This window comes from Sceloporus occidentalis, unplaced genomic scaffold (assembly GCF_023333645.1).
Source record: "Sceloporus occidentalis isolate IW3139 unplaced genomic scaffold, rSceOcc1.0.p SCAF_4, whole genome shotgun sequence".
Classification (NCBI taxonomy): domain Eukaryota; kingdom Metazoa; phylum Chordata; class Lepidosauria; order Squamata; family Phrynosomatidae; genus Sceloporus; species Sceloporus occidentalis.
The window spans coordinates 31,052,128-31,072,804 of NW_028316984.1; the positions used below are offsets into that span (position 1 = coordinate 31,052,128).

Below are 20,677 nucleotides of genomic sequence, written 5' to 3' on the forward strand. Positions count from 1 at the left end.
AAGGATCCACCGAATCTTCATACGGTCTGGCAGGATCAGGCTCAATCCCGCCTCTTGGGTTTTGGCCTGCGTCATCTTATTAAGATGGCATGAAGCCAGGGGGAACATAGGCCTTTTGGTCTCTGCAGACAACTCCTGAATCACCTTTTTATTTCTTTTGATGATGCAGCGTGTTTCCCTGCTGGTTGTAGAACATCCACACTGTTGTTTTAAATGTCCCTTTGATTTCTCAGATCTTGTGTAAGAAGCCTCCTTTTCTACCTTTTTCGTTGTCGTGTTTCTCCACATTGATTACTATAGTAGTTGTCACTGCACACAAGCTACTGAACAGTTGTTTTCAGGGTTCTGATCTTATTTCTGTTCCCTTTTACTTTTGCTTCTCATCTGTCCTTAACTACCTAAAGAGTTTCATTTTCATCCACTGAGACTTCTCTTTCTTTTTGGCTTCAGATAGTGTCTTTTTGCATTTCTCTGACAGTGGCCCAAAACAGACAGGCCAAATGATGCACTTTCCGGCCATGTTCTGAGCATAGTGTTTAGATGATGCATGCCCCAAATGCAGCCGGAAACCGTGCCAATGCCCTGTCTTTTTGGCAGGCTGGTTCAGAACTGTGGCAATAACCAGACTGGGGCTGGGCATGTGCGGTAGCTGTGGCCCCAGTGCGAACGGTGCCACTCCAGTCCCACCATGGTCCTTTTGGCCCATCTGTTTCAGGTCATAGTTGATAAATAGTACTAATACAGAAAATGAGTGAAACCTTTAAAAATATGAAAACACAAAGCAAAAGCAAATGAAAAATACAGCACCCATCCCAACAGACAGCTTTCTGCTACAACTGATAGCAGTTGTCGAAGGCTGAAGGGCATTCATTTATTCTCTAGAACAGGGGTTCCCAACCTGTGCTCCCAGGAGCCCTTAGGGCTTCGTGTGCACTTCCCAAGTGGTCCATGGCTGCTCCAGGAAAATGAAAAAATAAAAACTATATGAAATCAAAGAATAAGGATATATACTTCTCTATACTCCTAAACACCATTAACTTGTAAGACATAGGGTAGGCCTCTTAGGGGCTCCACCATAGAAATAAGAGCTCCGCGAGTCAAAAGGTTGGAAACCCCTGCTCTAGAAGCTCCTAGTATTGAAGATATATCTCTGCCTCTTTGGTAGTAGGAACCTGGCCAGCCTGTGCAACAAATTCAGTAAAAAGGTGTACTGCACAAAGACAAGCATTCATCAGTGTGCATTGCTCTTTCCTACACATTTGACTCTTCTTTGAATGCCAGCCTCAGTCATGAAAGATGTGTAGCAGGGCAAAGAGACTTCCTTCTGTCTGCTAAGTGAACTTTTTCTAAGGTTCACGGTCATTGTCCGGATTCTCTTTGGCTTTAATAGGATATATGAGTGACTCTGACAGATTGCACGTGCCTAAACACCATAAAACAATGACTGTATTGAGACTGTGGAATATGTTCAACGGGTGTACTTCCTGAGCAGAACAGAAATACTTGGCAAGAAATGTGGAACTTGAAATTGTATCTTCTGCCCTTTTGTATCACTCTATCTCAGAGAAGAATATTTGTGGCATGTTGAGATTTTTTAGACTGTAAATTTAATTATATCACCAGTAGACTGAACAATCTTTACTTGAACTGGTGGGCATTTTATTGTGAGGCCACATTTTAATGAAGGAATATATGCAATTTTAAAGGCTGTTTTGACTCTTGTGTGTTACTGTCATACAAGGTAGGCGAGCTGTGGGAGTCCAGGCAACAATTTTCATCCCCTCACACACAAAATGGGAAGTGATTGGAAGATATAACTTTCAGTTTTGTAAAACCCCTTTTTAAGGGGTTTTGAAGAAACAACAAGGAACTTTGTTTTTAAGGGGAATCACTGCTCCAGGAGGCTTTCAATTCTCATTTCTACCTCAATCTTTTCAGTGGGATGGCATTTTTTTTTCAGGATGTGGGAGACTCTGGGAGGGCCACAAAATTGGTCTTGGAGCCACATCATTCCCACTCATGATGAAATGAGTAATTAAATAGAAAATGGTATTTCCTTCTACTCATGTGGTATATTTTGCTTATTCAACCATCAACACTATCTTATACAGCATTTCACTGTCTCACAAAAGGCCCCTACATTGGGGTTTTGTTTATGAAAATGCATTTACAGTTAATTGAGTAAATATTCAGATAAATGGAAGCCCTTGTCCTTTTGTACTGTTGCATGAGTTTTTATTGTTGTTACTAAGAGCAAGAGCTCACATGTGGTAGTTCCTACATAAAGAATTCATTTCTTGCCAAAAGGGTGGAGCATGGACTACTTGAATGAGGTTTGCTTGTATAAGTATTCCTACATGTAAGCCTTCATTTGCACAATTCTTTATCTATTACATGAGGTGAGAATTGTACGGCCCTCCAGTTGTGTTGTTGGATGTCTACTCCCATCATCCCTAACCATCTTTGCCAGTGATGAGGAATGCTGGGAGCTGCAATCTAACAGCATCTGGAAGGCTGTATGATTCCCACCCTGATCTGTTGAGTGGCTATGTGGGTGAGCTTCACACTTATCCACAGAGCTTATACCATTTCTCCAGCAACCCAATAGAAAGAGGGAGGGAGAGAAAGTGATGCCAGAGATGTGGATTGACTGCTAGCTTTGGCCCTATTTACCACCTGCTCTACCTTTTAGGGGACTCAGTATGAAAAAAAATATGATCAGCTGGTGCTGTAAATACAGACCTTGGAATATTTACTTTTTACACAATAATTCCCACAGTCCCCCAGCCAGAATGGACAGCAGCCACAATGGCTAGAGGGTTCTAGGAACCGTAACTCAATAAATTAACTGTTTGAAATTCTGATTTTTCTAAGGTAGACATTTTTTTTTAAATGTAGAATTGCGTCTGCATCTTAATACTGTGCCCACTGTGCTATCAAAGACAGTGGCTATAAAATGGCCATGCCTCTACATCACCCTCCTTTCCCCCATTAATGTAGTCTTAGTTATTCTCTAATATTTAATGTATTAAAATTTAAGCATTTTAATATGGCTGTGTTACATAATCCATTATTAAAAATACTAACACTTCTTTACATATTTAACCATTCATACCAGATTTCCCTATGGATTCTAATAATGGCAACTGTAGAGGAAGCAACGCTGGTGAGTACATATTCATCTGATAAATTCATCCTCTTCTTCCTCCTCTTTCTCTGTTAAGACAATATCTTAACAAGGCAAAAGTAATATGATGCCAGTATGTTTTGTTTTGTTTTATGTATGGGGGGGGGGGGGGAAATTGCCCTGGGAACAAGAGATATATAGCAATGTAAAAGAGCAGCATTGTAAGCAGGGCCATTAGGCTAAGGGAGTTGTCTGATCTTGAGTGTCATGACGGCAGAATTTTGCTGATTATGTGACTCATTAAGTGTCTGCTACAAAGGAGAGGAAAGGGTGCTTGTGCATTTTTTAAAACCTCAGGCGCAAAAATGATATATTGGTCTTAGATATGACACATTTTGATTTGCGTGTGGGAGGGGTGGTGGTGGGAGATGTTTCTGTTACACCTTACATGGCAAAATGTCTTCCGTGGGATGTTATAGGGAAGTGAAACATACTCCCTTCACCCAGACATTGGGAAAGCTGCTTTTGGACTGCATTTCCCACCATCCTCCATTCAGTATGGGCACAGTGTTGCCATTTTCCTGGGAATTCCCCAATTTCTGGGTAATAAAAAGCCTTTCCGGGGAATTTTCAGGTATTAAAAATTTATGGGGAATTTCCGGGGAATTAAAACTTTCGGTAGGGGAATTAAAAGCCTTTATGTTTATAGGGAAATATTTCACTTCCCGCCCCCCCCAAATGGCCAAAAATGCCTTTCCTGCCCCCAAAATGGCCAACCTGGAAGTCCCCCCCCCAAATGTCTGACCCAGAAGTCCCCTCCCCCATTTGCCTTCCATAGTGCTTTGCAGTCCCTTGACCCGGATGTCCCTCCCCATATCCAGATCCCCAGGGAATTTGGGGGCATTTCAGGGATTTTCAGGGGGATTTCCTTCAAGGGTGATTGGCAACACTGATGGTCATTGGCTAGGCTGGATGAGAGATTCTGAGAGATGTCCAAAAAAGCAGTCTATTAGGACTGGGGAAAGTGTGACCTAGAACTGTTTTGTGGCCACCAAAACCTGATTCCCAAAAGCTGTTTTAACTATCTGTAGTGTTAAAACTGTTCTAAGGAGCTTTTTAGTTTGTTTTTAGATGTTCTGGTAATTTCAGAGGGAAGCCCACAATATCATAGGAAGCTCCAGAACTAGTCTGAAACAGTTCAGTTCAGTTAGGCTTTCAGCTTGTCCTAAACCTGTGTGCTTCTGTACTGTTCAATAGCTTAACAGTGCACTATGCCTTTCCATGCATGTATGTGTGTTTGTGCCCCAAGTTGCCTGTTGACTTATGGTGACCCCATGAATTTCATGGGGTTTCCTTAGGGAAGCAATACACAGAAGTGTTTTTGCTAATTCCTTCCTTTGAAATATAGCCTACAGCATCTGGTATTTGTTGGTCATCTCCCATCCAAGTACAGTACTGTTCCTGCGTAGCCTTCAAAATCAGATAGGATCTGGTACCTTTTCATTCATACTGCTGCTTTTATAACTAAACTATCTTCTTAGCCCACCTCTCCAAAGGATTATATTGCAGGAAAAAAAAATAAATCTACACAACCAGGTCAGAGTACAACTTCTCCAGTCAAAACATGTCTCAAGTGCTAGAAAAAGGTGTGTTTTGGCTTCACTCAGGCCTACAGAAGCAAGATCAACAAGCTGTCCTATCATTCTTAAGACAGAAATGAAGGGTGGCTGAGCATCCTGCTAATTGCTTCAAAAATAAGCTGAGCTTTTTAATGTTCAGATTGCAATCTTAAGAAGCTTCCAAGCCCCCCCCCCCAAATCATAATATTCAGGAGACCTTAAAATCCTGATTTTTAGCCACTACTCCCTGCCTAGATCTCCATTAATCAAGTTCAATAAGCATGACCTTTTTTGAGCAGAATGGATCTTTCCCAGGGGTCTCAAAAAGAACATTTGAGGTTAGATGCAATCCATAGGGATAATTTTCCCTACCCCTGTTGTTGCTTCAAAATGTTGTGCTGTGATTTAAGGAAGCCCAGATTGAATCTTACATCTTTCCTGACCAAAAAAAATATTGTTTTATGAAAGTCTCTGCTCTGCATCTGCAAAATGTGCGTAATAATATTTATCTGCTGTATAGGAAACTGTATTGTGAAGCACCTTCTACACAGTACTTTAAAGCAAAATGTTTTCTTCTAGATGCTATTTGCAACTCCCATCATCCCTTACCATTGACTGTACAGGGTAGGCTTGTTGGGAGTTAAAGTCCAACATCTGAAGAGCCATATGTTCTTAATACCTGGGCTAAAAATTCATCATCACCATCATCTTTAAAATCTTATATAACTGTTCAAAGGATTTTGTTAGGATAGCATTCAAAGAAAAAATATTGAACTGAGCTTTTCTAAAGTGTAGTGTGAATGCTCTACTAGTAATGAATAATGTCTGTTCATAATACAGTTTCTAATCACGTAAAGCCTTATCCCTGGCCAGGAGAACTGTCAAAAACTTATGTATAAACATTACCCCTCTCTTCTTGGCTGGAAATGACACTTTTGTCTGTTTCACAAGATGAGCTTTGTTTTGTTTTTGAAGTTGCTTAGAAGATTCTCCAGATTTCTGTTTTCATTTTAAAAAATTACACTACTGTATTTTGACAGGTGTAAGTACTTACACTGCATGGTAGGATAATATACTTAAGTTTCTTTTGCTGGCATCTTGTATTGTAGTTATGTATTTGTCACCTAAAGCTATGGTTCCATAACAGCTGTGTATTCAGATAAGCTACACATTTATGATTATGGCACTATTGTCACCATCATACATGTTCCCCTGAAACCCACCTTAAACTCCAGGGAGCCATTTTGAATGACGAAGGTCTGCAACATGGTCAAATTGGGTACTTCAGGATGACATAGTTAGCTCCCTCCTGCCCCCGAGCCGCAGTGCAGTGAGGAGATGCTGGAAGGGGGCTGGCTGTTCATCTAGAAGTGCCCCACTCAACTGCACCCTGTCTCCATTACTTGGAGTGGCTCCCTGGAGTTTAAGATCGGTTTCTTATGTAGTTACAAATGCAATGCAGGATCTCTGCCAATATCAGCAAAATGGTGCATATTTTTTTCACACATGCTGTGTATTTACAGTTTTCTCTCCTCCCCCCCCCCCCAGCTGCAAAAACCTCATTAAGAACATGAAGTGAGGTGAGGGAGGGAGAAGGAGGGGAGGGAGAGATGCCAACAGCAGAGAGCAAGAAGCAAGGGCAAGGTGCATGGTAAGAGCAACATGTTAAGTAAGGAAGGGAGTAGTAGAGAAGGGAGATTGAGTGGTGTGAGTGACAGAGCACAACTCTGTGGTCAACCTCTGGCAGAGTTACACTTGAGGACCTAGCGATTCCTAGAGATAACATATCAAAACATTAAATAATCAAATCCACAAAAGTCAAAGCCACAAATGTGGAGGGTCAACTGTATAGACTTCCTCCTTTCTTTGTCTGTTTTGCATATCTATTTTCAGCTTCTTCTCCTATCCACAGGCGTAGGCCATATCTGTGATCAATAAGCTGAGTGGAAGAAATTTTCCAACTTGGCAACCTGTTGAAATAGCAGCACTTGCTAGAGAGTGAACTTTCTGTAAATGGAGTTTAAGAGGTAGATTTGCTGTATTCTAACTCCTTTTATCATTTTTAAGTATTGTTTCAATATTGTCAAGTGTTTAGTTCTATTTCATTGATCACATTTTAAATGTTTTTAATTATATTGTAATTATTTCAATTTGTAATCTGGTTTGAGTCCCAATTTGGGAAATGATGGGGTATAAATAGGGTTAATAATAGCTTAATAGTTTGAATTACTTTAAATAGTTATATAGAAGAGGGCATTTTGGCTTGTTTAGTTTGTCCTACAGGAGTAAGAGAAATTTACCCACTCAGACTTTGATTTCTGCATAACTATTAAATGTACTGTTATCTTCTGTATTGCTACTCCCTTGATACTGTGCACTGGCCATAACATAGCACAGTGATGGCAAACTTTTTAGAGGCCAGGTGCCCAAACTCAAAGGTGTTCCGGCACCAAAGGGTTGAACTTCTGGGGAGATGGGACTTCTGAAGGGTGGGACTTCTGCCTTCACTGCACTGCGGCTCGGGGACAGGAGGGACTTGCCCAAAGACAGCTAAAGGCCTGGGGGTGGGTGGGTGTTGAAGAGGAACAGACACACGCCTATTCCTCTTCTTCACCCATCCTCCCATCTTTCTGCATGCCCTCTAAAATGGCTTCGCGTGTCAGAGAGGTTCGCCACCATGGACCTAGCAAGACTGAGTCTTCAACTATGAATTGATTTTAATCAGGATATTGTATATAGTTTAATGGAAATCAGGCAGTACAGTTAGTAGCTCTATTCTGATCTTAAAGTAAACCTGAATTGTGGAGAATTCTGGCTTCTTGTGAATAAGAAAGTGTCCTGGTGCCTGCTGCTTTGTCACTCCCACATGTCTCCTTTTGCCAACAAACCAAGAATACTCCCTTTAAGATATTTGGCTGATCCTCCTTTTAATAAGCCAGGAACAAATTTTGGCTTGTGATTCTGGCTTAGTGAGGGAAGAAAACCAGAGATTCTGTTTCAGGTGTTAGGGGGGAATTATAGAGTTTTTAAAAATTACTCCCAATGATGGAAGGAACCACATGGCGTGAACTGAGTAGCGGGCCTTCAACAACTAGAATTCTCTGCCAGTCTGGATTATCTAGATGCACAAACATGCCTGTGACTTACATCTCTTTGTTGTTTCTTTGCTCTAATGCAAGGAATTCCTTTTTTTTAGAGCGCTGTAAATGCAAGCCTATAAAAGCTACCCAGAAGACTTATCTTCGGAACAATTACAACTATGGTAAGTGAGATTTCCTGGTAGCTGCCAGCCTTTAAAGGAGAAAAGAAGCATGGGGAGTGTGAGTGATATGTGCCAGAAACTCATTAGAAAAGACAATAATGCTAGGAAAGGTGGAGGGAAGTAGAAACAGAGGAAGACTGTATGGTCAAAAGTTATCATTTATCTTTTTTAAAAAATCATTTCCCCAGGGACCCACCCATTTTGTCATCACAACCTCTATAAAGGGTTTGACTACCTTAAGGTCACCAAGTGAGTTTCATGGCTCATTGGGGCTAGAAGATGTCTCCCAAATTCCTATCCTACACACTAATCACTGTGTCACACTGGCTTTCTGGCAGTAATCAAGACCAAACAGGGCTGATAAATTTGAAATACAAATTGGATAGATAAAAATATAATGGTTTTACAAAAATGATATTTACTATCACATTTTTACAAAATTAAACATAATAATAATAATAATAACAATAATTTTAAGAAAAGCAAGGTCTTGTTAAGTAATAATGATTATGATGGTGATAATAGCAGTGATAATAATGCCAGCTAGACTGATAATGTATTAGCAAGATACTTAATTTCTGAAAACTGTTTTTGTTCACGGTGAGAAGTAAAAGATCTCAAATAAAAGCAACCAGGATGTTTTATTGTAATGGCTTTCTCTGTTATTTTTCTATAGTCATTCGGGCTAAAGTGAAGGAAGTGAAGACCAAATGTCACGACGTCACTGCAGTAGTTGAAGTAAAGGAGATTCTGAAATCTTCCTTGGTGAACATTCCCAGAGACACTGTTAACCTGTACACAAACTCTGGTTGCCTGTGCCCACCTCTCAATGCAAATGAAGAATACATCATCATGGGTTATGAAGATGAAGAACGCTCCAGGTAAACATTCCCTTTCTCCTTTTCTCCTGTTGGCTCTGATTAGAAACTATGAAGAGAAGAGAAGAGAAACTTGTCAGAATTTATTTTGGACAAAATGCTTTGGATTATAAGTCTTTTTACTATGCCACTATATGGACAGCTTATATATGAATAACAAAGGAGGTAGAAAATGAACAGCAGCAACAAAAAAATCTTAACCCCCCCACGCAAAAAAATGAGGACCTGTTAAATGCTTTATAGTGTAAACGGGGTATAAGTAACTTCCCAGAAGCTGACAAAGGCTATTGTGTTTTCTAAGACTGTGCTGGGATGGTGGTGATCATGCAGTTTGCAGACTCCATTTGGCCCTTACAGATTTGTGGTCTTTCCACGAACCTGCTGCCACTTCCCCAACCCATTATTCCCTTTCCCTTTTTTGGTAATTAAAACTCCATTTCCCCCCAAACAATCACTCTGGGGTGCATGGGCATTTGATGCTACAGGCACACCACAGGCTATGTATTACTCATTCCTGAAATAGATAGACAGACAGACAGACAACACACACACATGTCTGCATGATATAACACATGCTGTTATTTCTATAAACATTAGATTACTCTTGGTTGAAGGCTCCATAGCTGAGAAATGGAAAGATCGTCTTGGTAAAAAAGTGAAGGTAAGAATAAGTTTCATTAATTTGTTCAATCATATTTGATCTTGGTTATAGTCTGATTTATTTGTGCTGTCACTAAATCTGTGCCATCAATAAATGTGCTTTTATACTCAGAGGTAAGTCAAATTGAATGCAATGAGATTTACTGCGAAGTGAGCAAAGATATAATCCATCAACACACTGGAATGATTCCCTGAGCAAATTTGGTTTTCCTTTTTACTGTAACCTCATAACATCTTGTGCCAGCATGTTGTAGTGGTTTGAGCATTTGACTATGACTCTAGAGACCAGGGTTTCAATCCCTGCTGAGCCATGGCAATCCACTGAGTGATTCTGGCCAAGTCTCATTCTCTCAGGCCATTATCATATGTGAGAAATGTGCCCCCATCCCAAAGAAAATGCCAAGCAGGGCCAATTCGAAAATAAACCAAATTACGTGATTAATTACCCACACATGAAGAGCAACACTGTGGTCGTTCCAAATGCAAAGTGGAGCAAGTGCAAAATAAATTATCACAAAAGTACATACCATGCGGATTTTCCAATTTGAATTGGGATCCTTCTGCATGCCCAGTGGGGCTCTGAACGCATCATGAACTTTAACGCTTCCGGGGTGAAGAAGGGAGCCACTTCTCCTGTTTCCTGTTTCGCATGAAATATGAAAATAAAGTCCAGAAAGTGTTGTTGAATAAAAAAACAATTAAATGATTATTCTATCCATATTCTAACAAATATTTTAATTACAATACCTCCCAAAATATTTGCCATAAAGCTGTGAATAAATGACAAAGTTATCAAGCTAATCAAACATCTTAGTAATTCACTGAAATTCCACAATGTACTGCTCTCGGTTTAGAGGGACATTATTCACACAATAGAGTCTCGTATTCTTCCTGCCTCATCAGGCTTCTCAGCTTAAAAAGTTGCCTCCTGTTTATGCCCACCCCCATCATGCTCTCTAGAGGAAAACTGCAGTTACTTAATGAATCACTATGCTTTATACCACATTTAACTATCAGCTACCTATGTGCATTCATGGGCAGTTTCTTCTTTCTTCCTCCTCCTCAGTTTAAATGTATATATTTTCCCCAAGATTGGGACTAGGCAGCTTGCAAATAAAAAATAATTACAATATAGTTAAAATATGTACACAGTCAGAATTAAAATAAAATGAAAACTCTTAAAAGTTTTAAAAATTGAAAACATGCACTTTAAAAAGAATAAAAAAGGAGTTTTTAAAAATACAGTTTAAAACAATACAGCACCCTCTTAAAGGCCTTTCCTAAAAATCATTCAGGTCTGAAAGCCTGTCAGAATTTTTTTTTAAAAAAATAGTCAGAATATCATATGTTTCCCTGTCAGAAAATGATCATTGTGTATTAGTTTAGAGCTGGCAAAACATTGGTTGCTTTTTTTAAAAAAATGCACAATTGGTTGGCTATGCCACTGCAACACATAGGAGAAGGGATCTGTGTCAGTGCCACTAAACTGGGTTAGGCAGTTGCCTAAGGTGGTGATGTGCCAGAAGCAGTGAATTAAAGTCTCTCTTGGTGTCCTGGAAAGCTGCCTATGCCTGCTCTCCCCAACACCCCAGGAAGATTCTGGCAGTGCCAGAAGAAAAAGGTAGCAGCAGCTCTGCCCACACCCCAAGAAAGAGGTGGATGGCCCAACCATGGCACCCTTGCCCTCCCACAACATCAAAGGCATTAAGAAAACCTGCAGTAGAGTTTGGGTCTGGTGTATTGGGGCATGGGGATCTCACAGCGGTGTCCTTCACCTCTGTCTTAGGAGGAAGCACCACATTCTTCCTTCTCCTCTTGGAAAAGAGAATGCACACCTCAGCTGTTTCCTCTTCCTGTGGCATAGTAAGAGGCATAAACAATACCATCAACTCTGTTTCTTCCTCTTGTCCTCTCCTACTTTGGAGGGTAGATGTGGTTACCACCTTCTTCAAAACATGTATGGCTTTTTTTTTGTGGTCATTTAAACTGATCAGCAATTTGCTTTATTTCATAGTGGGAATGCACCCATACTCTGCCTCCCCCCCCCCCCATGAAACCCCAGGCTCTAGGTGCCTTATGCAGGAGATTGTGTGTGCTCTCTGGGCTGTTTAACACAAACTCCCCCTGACCCGTGCTTCTGCCAAGTTTGCTGCTACCCTGCTACATTTTGGCAGTTTAGCAGCAACAAACAAGTGCACTTTTTACTTTAAAAGTAGGTGTATGCCTTGTTTTCAAGTAAAGATGTACAACAACAGGTCCATGGCCCACTTTTCTGAGTCGCGAATCCCTGGAGGTTGTATGAACTGCCCAAAATGCCCAAACCCCCATGCCCAGATACAAACAAAAATTCACTTTGGGATTTTAAAACAACAACAACAACATATGTGTGTGTGTGTGTGTGTGTGTGCGCACGCACGCACGCACATGCCTTCTGGTCACCGGTTGAATTAGGGCAACCCATGAATTTCAGAGGGTTTTCTTAGGTAAGGAATACTCAAAGGTGGTTTTGCCAGTTCCTTCTTCCAGCACCTAGTATTCCTTGGCAGTTTCTCACCTAAGTACTAAACACAGGATCTGGTGCCTTCAAGGTAGTAAGGCTATAATGCAAATGTGTGCACACACACAGTGAAACAGGGGAACTATAACTTAAAAGGTGGATTGATACTCCTGGAGATTTACCAAAGAGGCAACTGGCCTCCCCCTTCTTTTTCTCCCAGAAAAAAAGTGGGATGTCTGGAAGGGATCAAAAGCTACAAAAACATCCTGGGGGTGGGCATACTTTGCCCCCTCCTGTTTCAAGTGAAGAGTGGAAGTATTTTGCCACTGCCACCATACTTCCAAAATATGGTGGTGTGATGGTGGCAGGGTGTTTGTGCCCTCTGGTGAATTTGCATGTTGCCCACTGGGTCTTAGTAGGAAAGGCATTGATGTCATAAGTAGATAGAAACTAAATATATATTTGCCCTGAAAGGAATTGTCTGGAACATTATTCAGTGCCTTTGTTTTGTTTTCTTCTTTCCTGAGACAAGACAGCAGACAGTTCACTTCTTTGTTCCAGTTTATAGTCTACAGAGAGATAACCTTTCTTTTTGCAGTGTTTTTGTCACCTCCTTTTAAGCCAAACTGTCTGGGAGTCTTAACATATTACTCATATTTACTGGCTTCTTGCATGCTCAGGCAAACTGTATTTTATATTTAATAACACATTCCCACAAACCTCATTCTAAATGTGGATCTCCCAAATTCCAGTCCAACATTCTGTACTATTGAATAATACTGGCTGTAAATGCAGTCTGCCTAGTATTGTTTGCTTTCATTAACATCCCACTTTTCCTCAAGATGGTAAACATAATTCTCCTCCTCATTTTGTCCTCATGTCAACCCTGAAGTATATCTTTATGGCAGAAAGGGGAATTTGAACCCAGGTCTGCCTAGTCCTAGCACAACACTTTAACCACTCCACTGTCTATCTCTTTTGGATCTTCAGTAAAGTACACTAAGGCCCCATTCCCACTGGCTTATAACGCGGATCAGGATGCGAATCATGGGTGCATCGTTTCCATTTGAGCGTGCATTCAACCCGCATTGCTCCGATATCGTTCCCATTGGAATTTGAATCTGAATTGAATTATCCTGAAAAACCTGAATTATAGGTCGATAAACTGGTTTTTAAAACCAGTGGCTTTTTAGTGAGTTTTCCTGTGCCTCCGTAGTCTGATTCGCAAATGAATGGGAACGAAAGGGTGTCTGATTCGGGAACCTGGGGATGGGAGGAGCAGCCCTCAAGGGGCTGGCCTGGAGGTGTCACCCTCTTTCTTCTCTTTCTGCATCGCTGGCGCCATTTTCTTCTGTTTGCATAGTCTTTCCTCCAGTGGATTGGGAAGCAGGGTAAGGCGATCGCACTACGTTGAGCTCCAAACACAGTAAACACATTACTCCCCCTGCAACCTCCCCTCTGCTCCACATTCATAGACCAATGTGTGAGGAGAGCCATTGAACACCATTTTAAACTATATTTTTTCTTTTTTCTTCTTTTCTTTTTTCACCTCTGCCTGAGCGCCTCAGCACCAGATGAGCTTTGTAGTATATGCCTGCTTGATTGCTCCCCAGACAGCCCAGGGAGCAGTGGGGGAGGCAAAGGAATTTGGGGTGATTAGAGGCTCCTCTTCTCTCATTCCCAAAGGGAGTCTGGGGAAACACAGAAGAGCCTGGACGCCAGGGGATTTGAGGGGAATAGAGGCTCCTCTTCTCGTTTTCCTAGAGGGAGTCTGGGGAGACACAGAAGAGCCTTGGATGCAAGGGGTTTAGGACAAATAGAGGCTGCTTCTCTCTTCCAGAGGGAGTCTGGGGAGACACAGAAGAGCCTCAGATGCAAAGGGATTTGAGGGGAATAGAGGCTCCTTCTTCCTTTCTCAGAGGGGAAAAGTGCCTAAGCGACTGATTGGCTGTGACAACAAGCGCTTAAGCACTTGACTGACAGCTGATTTTTAAAAGGGGGGGGGGGGTTCCGGAAGGGCAATGGGAACGGGGAGCAAAATAACCCGCTTCAAATTACCACAGGGAAAATACCAATGGGAACGAAAACAGGGGTAAAAAAACCTGGGTCTGTTTGCACCCGTTTTTAATGAGAATGATTGGTCAGATTCGATTACGACTCGGGGAAAAAATCCGAGTCAGAATCGCAGCAAAATAAGCTGCTTTTTTTGCCCAATGGGAATGGGGCCTAAGTGTCCCCCTTCCCTTTAGAATTGATCCAACAGGTCAGAGGTTCATTTCTCCCCTCCCAACAATTCACAGCCAGCTCTTTTTTTCTCCGATCCCACCCTCTTTGTTCCTTAATCCATGGAGTCTCTCTCTCCAACAAGAGAGATTAGATTGTCAAGACCTCAAGCAAGCAGCCAGTGCATCATTTGAAATCACATATATATCTATCCTTTGAGGGAAACTATTTATATATTCAATAAAGTGGGTTTATGAGTCCATGGAAAGTCATGCCACAATATATTTGTTTACCATTTGAAATGAAGACCAATGTGGCTATATCTCCAATGCTAATAATGCTACAATATTGTAGAAGCAGAGAATAAAAACTCATTGTTATTGTCCTCAGATACCTGGTGGAATTATAGCATTTTTCCAAAAGTCTCCATATACACAAACAAAGCCAGCTGAGCCATGAAAGAGATGGAAATAATTTGCAGCAAACTGCAGAAAGCAAAGTATTGCTTTCTAATCCCAGGCTAGTACCTTTGTTAACATATCCTGTCGTGTTACTCATCTACTGATTTTATATGTGCCAGCTCTCCCTTCCTCAGTTGTGACCATTAGTGATACTCACTCTTAGCTCAAGCTGTCTTACTGTCCTCTGTGCAAGAACATAGAACCACCACTACAGTTGTTGTATGCCTTCAAGTCATTTCTGACTTATGGCAACCCTAAGGTGGCCCTGTCACTACAGTGCTGCATTCTCTGAAGATGTCAGCCACAGATGCTGGTGAAACGTCAGGAAGAAAATTTTCTAGAACATGGCCACATAGCCTGAAAAACCTACAAAAAACCATGGATGCTGGCCATGAAAGCCTTTGCTTCACAGTCCTGCAAGCTTATAACTAAAGGGGAGAGCCATGCTTATGTAATTAGGCACAGAACAGGGGTTTCTGTTTCCAAGCAGGGGAAAGTGTCGGATTTTGGTAACTCCCACAGTGCCTGCTCCTAAAATTCAGTGTCATTTCCTCAGGAGCCTGTGCTTACTGTAAACTGTGGCCAATCTTTTCCCAAGGTATAGATTACATATAGCAGTGTGTAAAATGATGCATATAGACTGGTGTGTGAACAGCATTGTGAACATATGGCAGGCAGGGCCTGGGGCCAGCAAACAGAACCCAGTCCCCCCCCCCTTTTTTTTTTTTTTTTTTTTTACACATCTGTTTCTCCACAGAACTAACTACTGAACTGGGTGCTGGGAGAGAGTGCTTTTGTGTTTTTTTCAAGATTGACATCTTTATCTTGTCTTGGCCATAAGCTTCGAAGAGTGTCAAACTTTGGTTTGGACTACATTCTTAGACTGCTCTCCTGCTCAGCTGATACATTCATATCACCTAACTGCTTTTTTCATTCTACTTCCCCCATCCCCCATGGATCTACAGATAGCTTCACTTAAGCTTTATTTTTAAAAGCAATAATGCTAAGTGCAAGCCAGTTCAGTCTTTAGTCAAGACATCCCATTAAAAGTAATGAATAAATATTATTTGTTACACACTCTTTAATAACTTGTTAACATTAAACCAAACACTTCTTATCACAAACATAATGTGTTATGTTGTTGTTGTGTGCATTCAGAACGTTTCTTACTTATGGCGATCCTATTACAGGGTTTTCTTGACAAGTTTCTTTAGAGGGGGGTTGCCACTGCCAGCCTCTGAGGCTGAGAGTATGTGATTTGCCTAAAGTCATCCAGTAGATTTTCATGACTGAGCTGGGATTTGAACCCTGGTCTCCAGAGTCATAGTCCAACACTCAAAACAACTGCACCAGTCTGGCTAAATGGGTTATAGGTAATGTTTATATTTGTTAACACACTATTTCAAAACTCAGGGGTCCTATGGAAGTCTTGATGGATTATGTCAATGTTTCACATCTAGTTATAAGAGCATAACTAGATACTTCACTGATGCTCCCACTCTTAGCTAACCACTACATGATCATGGAGTAGGGACTTCAGCAGATAGAAGGTGAATTCTAGAGGGGAATTTTGGTTGTTGTGACTGGGCAGTAGAAAATGCTGACTTCTGCAGGTACCAAAAAATGTGCAATAACCTAAATTGGACTTATACCATCATATGTCATCAATAGGATGCCAGTAAGGTGTTTGCTCAAGTTTCCAGAGAACCCAATCAAGTTGGACTGTGGTACGTCTGATGCCCTATAGTCTGTCACTATGGAGGAATCTACCTACTGTATATACTCATGTTTAGAAATGTCAGTCAGAAAACCGACCCCAAAAACTGGGTTGACTTATCAAAAGAGGAACCATCCCCTTTTCTGAGTAAAATGACAAAAGGCACAAGCTTTGTTTGTCTCAGAAGAACCTAAAAAAACCCCACTGACTCCTGCTTTACTTTCTCTGCTGAAGTGCCACTTCTAATCTTTTCAATGCCTGGCCAGGAGGATCATGGCAGCCCCAGCTCTTTGGTGCCTTCCCTCAAAGGACTGCCGAGAGAGTATAGGAGGTTGGTGTTTTGTTTAGGCTCTCCCAGGACAGGATAAGCTCTTGTTTTTCCCCACTCTACTAATAGAAGGGGTTGGTTCCTTTTTTGCTAAGAGTTAATACTGTATTATAATTTTTGCCTTTACATCCATTTTGACATTCACATATTTTCTGGTTGTCTTCCCCACACATTGCATAGCTACCATTCACTGTAGTTCCCTCCTCATTCATACAGCCTTTAGGGTGAGCAAAAAGCTATCCTGCCAGAATTTTTATAGTTCTTTGGCATCATTTTCTTTTGCTTCATCCTTTACATCCTTTGTTCATGCCCCTCAGTTTGCCTTCGACTTATTCAGGGTCATATCAAAATCCATAATTTGGGGCCCCAAACCTGCCCTTTAGGTCAGTTTATACAGAAGTATATACAGTATTCCTTTTCTTCCTGTCTGTTACAATGTGGAGACAGAACTCTTAGACCCCAGACCAGGAGTAGAAGCAAGGGTTTAGATAATTATACTTGTGATGTGATGGGTCTTCCACTTGTCCTGTAGCTGTTCCAACATGAAACTGAAGTCTCTTGGACTGGGATGCCACAACTGCTTTTTGCAAAGCGTCCCTTCTAATGACAGATAAGGTAACAAAGTGGTGAGGTGTTCAAATCTATCTTAGCCTACAGCTCTTTCATACCGAAATCAATTGTATAGCATTTCAGCATAGACTGTTAATTGTTTTTCTTTTATAAAAGAGTGGGGAGAAGTCAGAGAGAAACTGTACACTTTGTTTTGTTATTGTTTCTGGGGGGGGGGGAGTGCCTTTGAAGTTGCCATGGTATTAAATTGTCTCTTTTTCCTCAAAAATAAAATTAAAAAAATAATCTTACAGCGCTGGGATCAGAAACTCCGTCATCCGGGCAAAGGCAGAAATGAACCTGGACAAAGCGATTCCGCTCAGAAATCTGGACGAACCACCAATCCACGGCAAAGGCGCAACTAGAAGAAAAATGGCACGTGTCAGAAAAAGACAAGAAAAGAAACCAAGTAAAATAATCCATGGACTTGTATAAATTAAAGACTTGCCTTAATGGAGCAGCAAAGAAGAAATTGCACTATTGCGTGTTGCATTCTATTGTTTACTATGAGATCCTGTTGTAGCCAGTATTAGTTTTAGTTCTCCCTTTGTGTTTCCTGGTCCCTTGTTATTTGCAGGAGTAGCAGCACTCAGAAAAATTGTATATTATGCTCACAGATGTTGGTTGGTTTACTGGCATATAGGATGCAGTTAGCCAATGCCATGGTAATGGTTATTGAATGTTACTCCAGTACAGAAATCTGTGTGCCCTGGCATACAGATTTCTGGCCTATGCAGGCTGCCCCTTCAAAGTGGCATGATACAAATGCCCATATCCATGTCTATGCATAAATAATTGGTGGACCAGGAAAGAGGTTTGTGAAAGTAGCAACTTGTTGCAAAGGTAGTGACTAGTTACAAAGGGGCTGGTCAGATTATTACCTCCCTAAATTAAAGTTAGTCCAAGATGAGATTAAGTTTTTCTGACCCTCCTACCAAGTGCAAGGCTTAGAAATTCTTGACATCCTTGCTGACAATATTTCAACAAAGCCTCCTTGCATACATTGCAATATGTATCTTCCCCAAGTATGTGTTTCAGTAGCCTGCATACAATCAGGGAATCAGGTGCATGATTTGGATTTAGGGAGAACAGGAAAGATGGGCAGGGAGGTGCTCTTTTGTTGCCCTACAATATAATCTATATTTGGAGATTTTAAAAAAAAGTAATCTGAATTGCCCCACTGTTGCAGGAAATGGTGAATTCAAGTGTGCCTTCAGAATTTGCTTCTCCCCCCCTTCAACCCATGAAAAATGCAAAGACACAGTATACACACATATTAAGAAATACAGGGGGAATGTGGGGGGGGAGGGGGAATGTGGGAGAAAATAAGCATTTTGTAAGTCACCATGACTATTACAAAAAGTGAGGGAAAGTAAGTTGGAAATAGCATACTGGTGCAGCCATTTCTGCATTTTGTCCTTGAAATGTGCAGGATGGAGATTTCATTGCCCTTCAAGTGCACTCTCCCCCCCTCCTCCCTCCCTGCTGACTGCCTTGCACCCCCTATTAAAATCTTTGTTGGCAGTATGGAAAAAGGATTATACAAAGAGATTATACCAAGAGCTCAGTGCCTATCAGAGTAGGCCTGTTAAATGTCGATTCCTCTTCAATAAACCACTTGTATTAAGTTCTAGCTTTAAAACATTAACCATGGTAAATACCACACAGTGGACTCATTTCTGAATGCCTTAATCCTTGTGGGAAAGGTCTGTATGGAATTGTCAAGACTTGCCAGAAGTTATGTTGTACTTGCTCTCTGATAACATTTTCCCTTCCCCACTTCTTTTGTTGTGATGGAGGAGGAGACGGTCTTCCCCAGGCCTCCTTCTCGGCATGGGCCTGCACTTTGTCATTTCATTGATGTCATTTGGATTGTATTTCAGTGCCTCCATTCAAGTTTGATGGTCAGTATTGGGGGAGGTATAATGAAAGAAATGCCCGCTGCTCAGAAAGTTACAGCCATACTCTATGCAACGTGCCTCATAAAAGAACTGCAACAGTAAACAGAGACTTTATCTTGATTTTTTTTTGCAACAAATGTACATTTTTATAGCCTATAATATGTATTTCTATTCAACATATGCAAGCAGGTCATCTCAGTACTCACAGAACAGTACCATTAGTTGGAAGCTGTAATTCTGCCTTCTTTTTTTGTTTTTTTTTGAAAGTACAGAAATATCAATAGAATACTGAACTAAAAATAAAGCAACTATTTTAGCAGAAAATAAAACATTTATATTACAAATTGTCTTGGCATTCTTACTAACAGCTGTGGCGGTTTCCATCAGAAATGAAGTTACAGCTTTGAGATTGTTGTTAACTGCTGCCTTCTATCTTACCAAGCATTTTTTAAAATGACTCATGTCTTCCTATGATATATCCAAGGTATGACAGTTTCGGTTTAGTTATCTTGCCTTCTAGGAATTTGTTCAGATTTGATTTTTCTCTTGGACCCATCTGTCTGTATCTGTAGAACTCTTATCCAGCACCACTTTTCAAATGAGTTGCTTTTCTTCGTGTAAGCAATCTTCACTGTCCAGCTTTCACACACTCTCTGGCTTTGCTTCGCGAACGAAGATTCGGGAAGGACTCATCCCGTGCTTTGTACAAGCGCGTTGGTGACTAAAAAGGCCAATCGGGGACAAACAGGTCTGGTTGCAGAAAGCACAATGGAAAGTCTCCTTGGGTGATGTTTCCGGGTTGTGGTTCTTTCTGCGTTGTCGTTTCTCTTCGAGACTTGTTCGGCGTGAGCTTTCGAAAAAGGCTGCAGCATCATGGATAGTGTGTCTCCATGCCTCCCGATGCGAGGCCAAGGCAGACCAGCTTTCACAACCATATATAGAAATGGGAAATATGACAGGATGGACAATTCCAACTTTAGTATTCAGTGATATATCTTTACACTTTAGGACCTCACCTAGTTCCTCCATAGCTCCCCTTCCAAGTCCTAGCCTTCTGATTTCTTGACTCCAGTCTCCATTTTGATTAATGACTAAGCCAAAGTATGGAAAATCTTTACAGTTAGCCCATGGATTCTGCATAATGAATGCAACCATCCATGGCTTGAAAATATTTATTTAAAAATCCCCAAAACCAAACCTTGATCTTGCCACTTTATAAAAGGGGCATCATTTACTATGCCATAGTATATAATAGGACATGAACATCCACAAATATTGATATCCATGGAGGGTTTTGGAACCAAATCCCACTGGATACCAAGGGTCCACTGTATTTCAATGCCTTCATCATCTACTTCAAGTTATTTACAGGAGCTCAAACCATACTTTAAAACA

At 41.0% G+C, this 20,677-nt stretch overlaps 1 protein-coding gene across 1 annotated transcript in view; it reads left to right on the plus strand.

The window, feature by feature from the left end:
- The window catches only part of FRZB (frizzled related protein), a 46,844-nt gene extending 27,297 nt beyond the window's left edge, over window positions 1–19,547 (plus strand). Inside the window, exons 2-6 of the mRNA XM_089523018.1 lie at window positions 3,119–3,166; window positions 7,943–8,008; window positions 8,685–8,889; window positions 9,484–9,547; window positions 17,636–19,547. Coding sequence (XP_089379144.1) covers window positions 3,119–3,166; window positions 7,943–8,008; window positions 8,685–8,889; window positions 9,484–9,547; window positions 17,636–17,746 — 494 coding nt within the window. The 3' untranslated portion in view covers window positions 17,747–19,547. The remainder of the gene's footprint in view (window positions 1–3,118; window positions 3,167–7,942; window positions 8,009–8,684; window positions 8,890–9,483; window positions 9,548–17,635) is intronic.
- The last annotated feature ends 1,130 nt before the right edge of the window (window positions 19,548–20,677 follow it).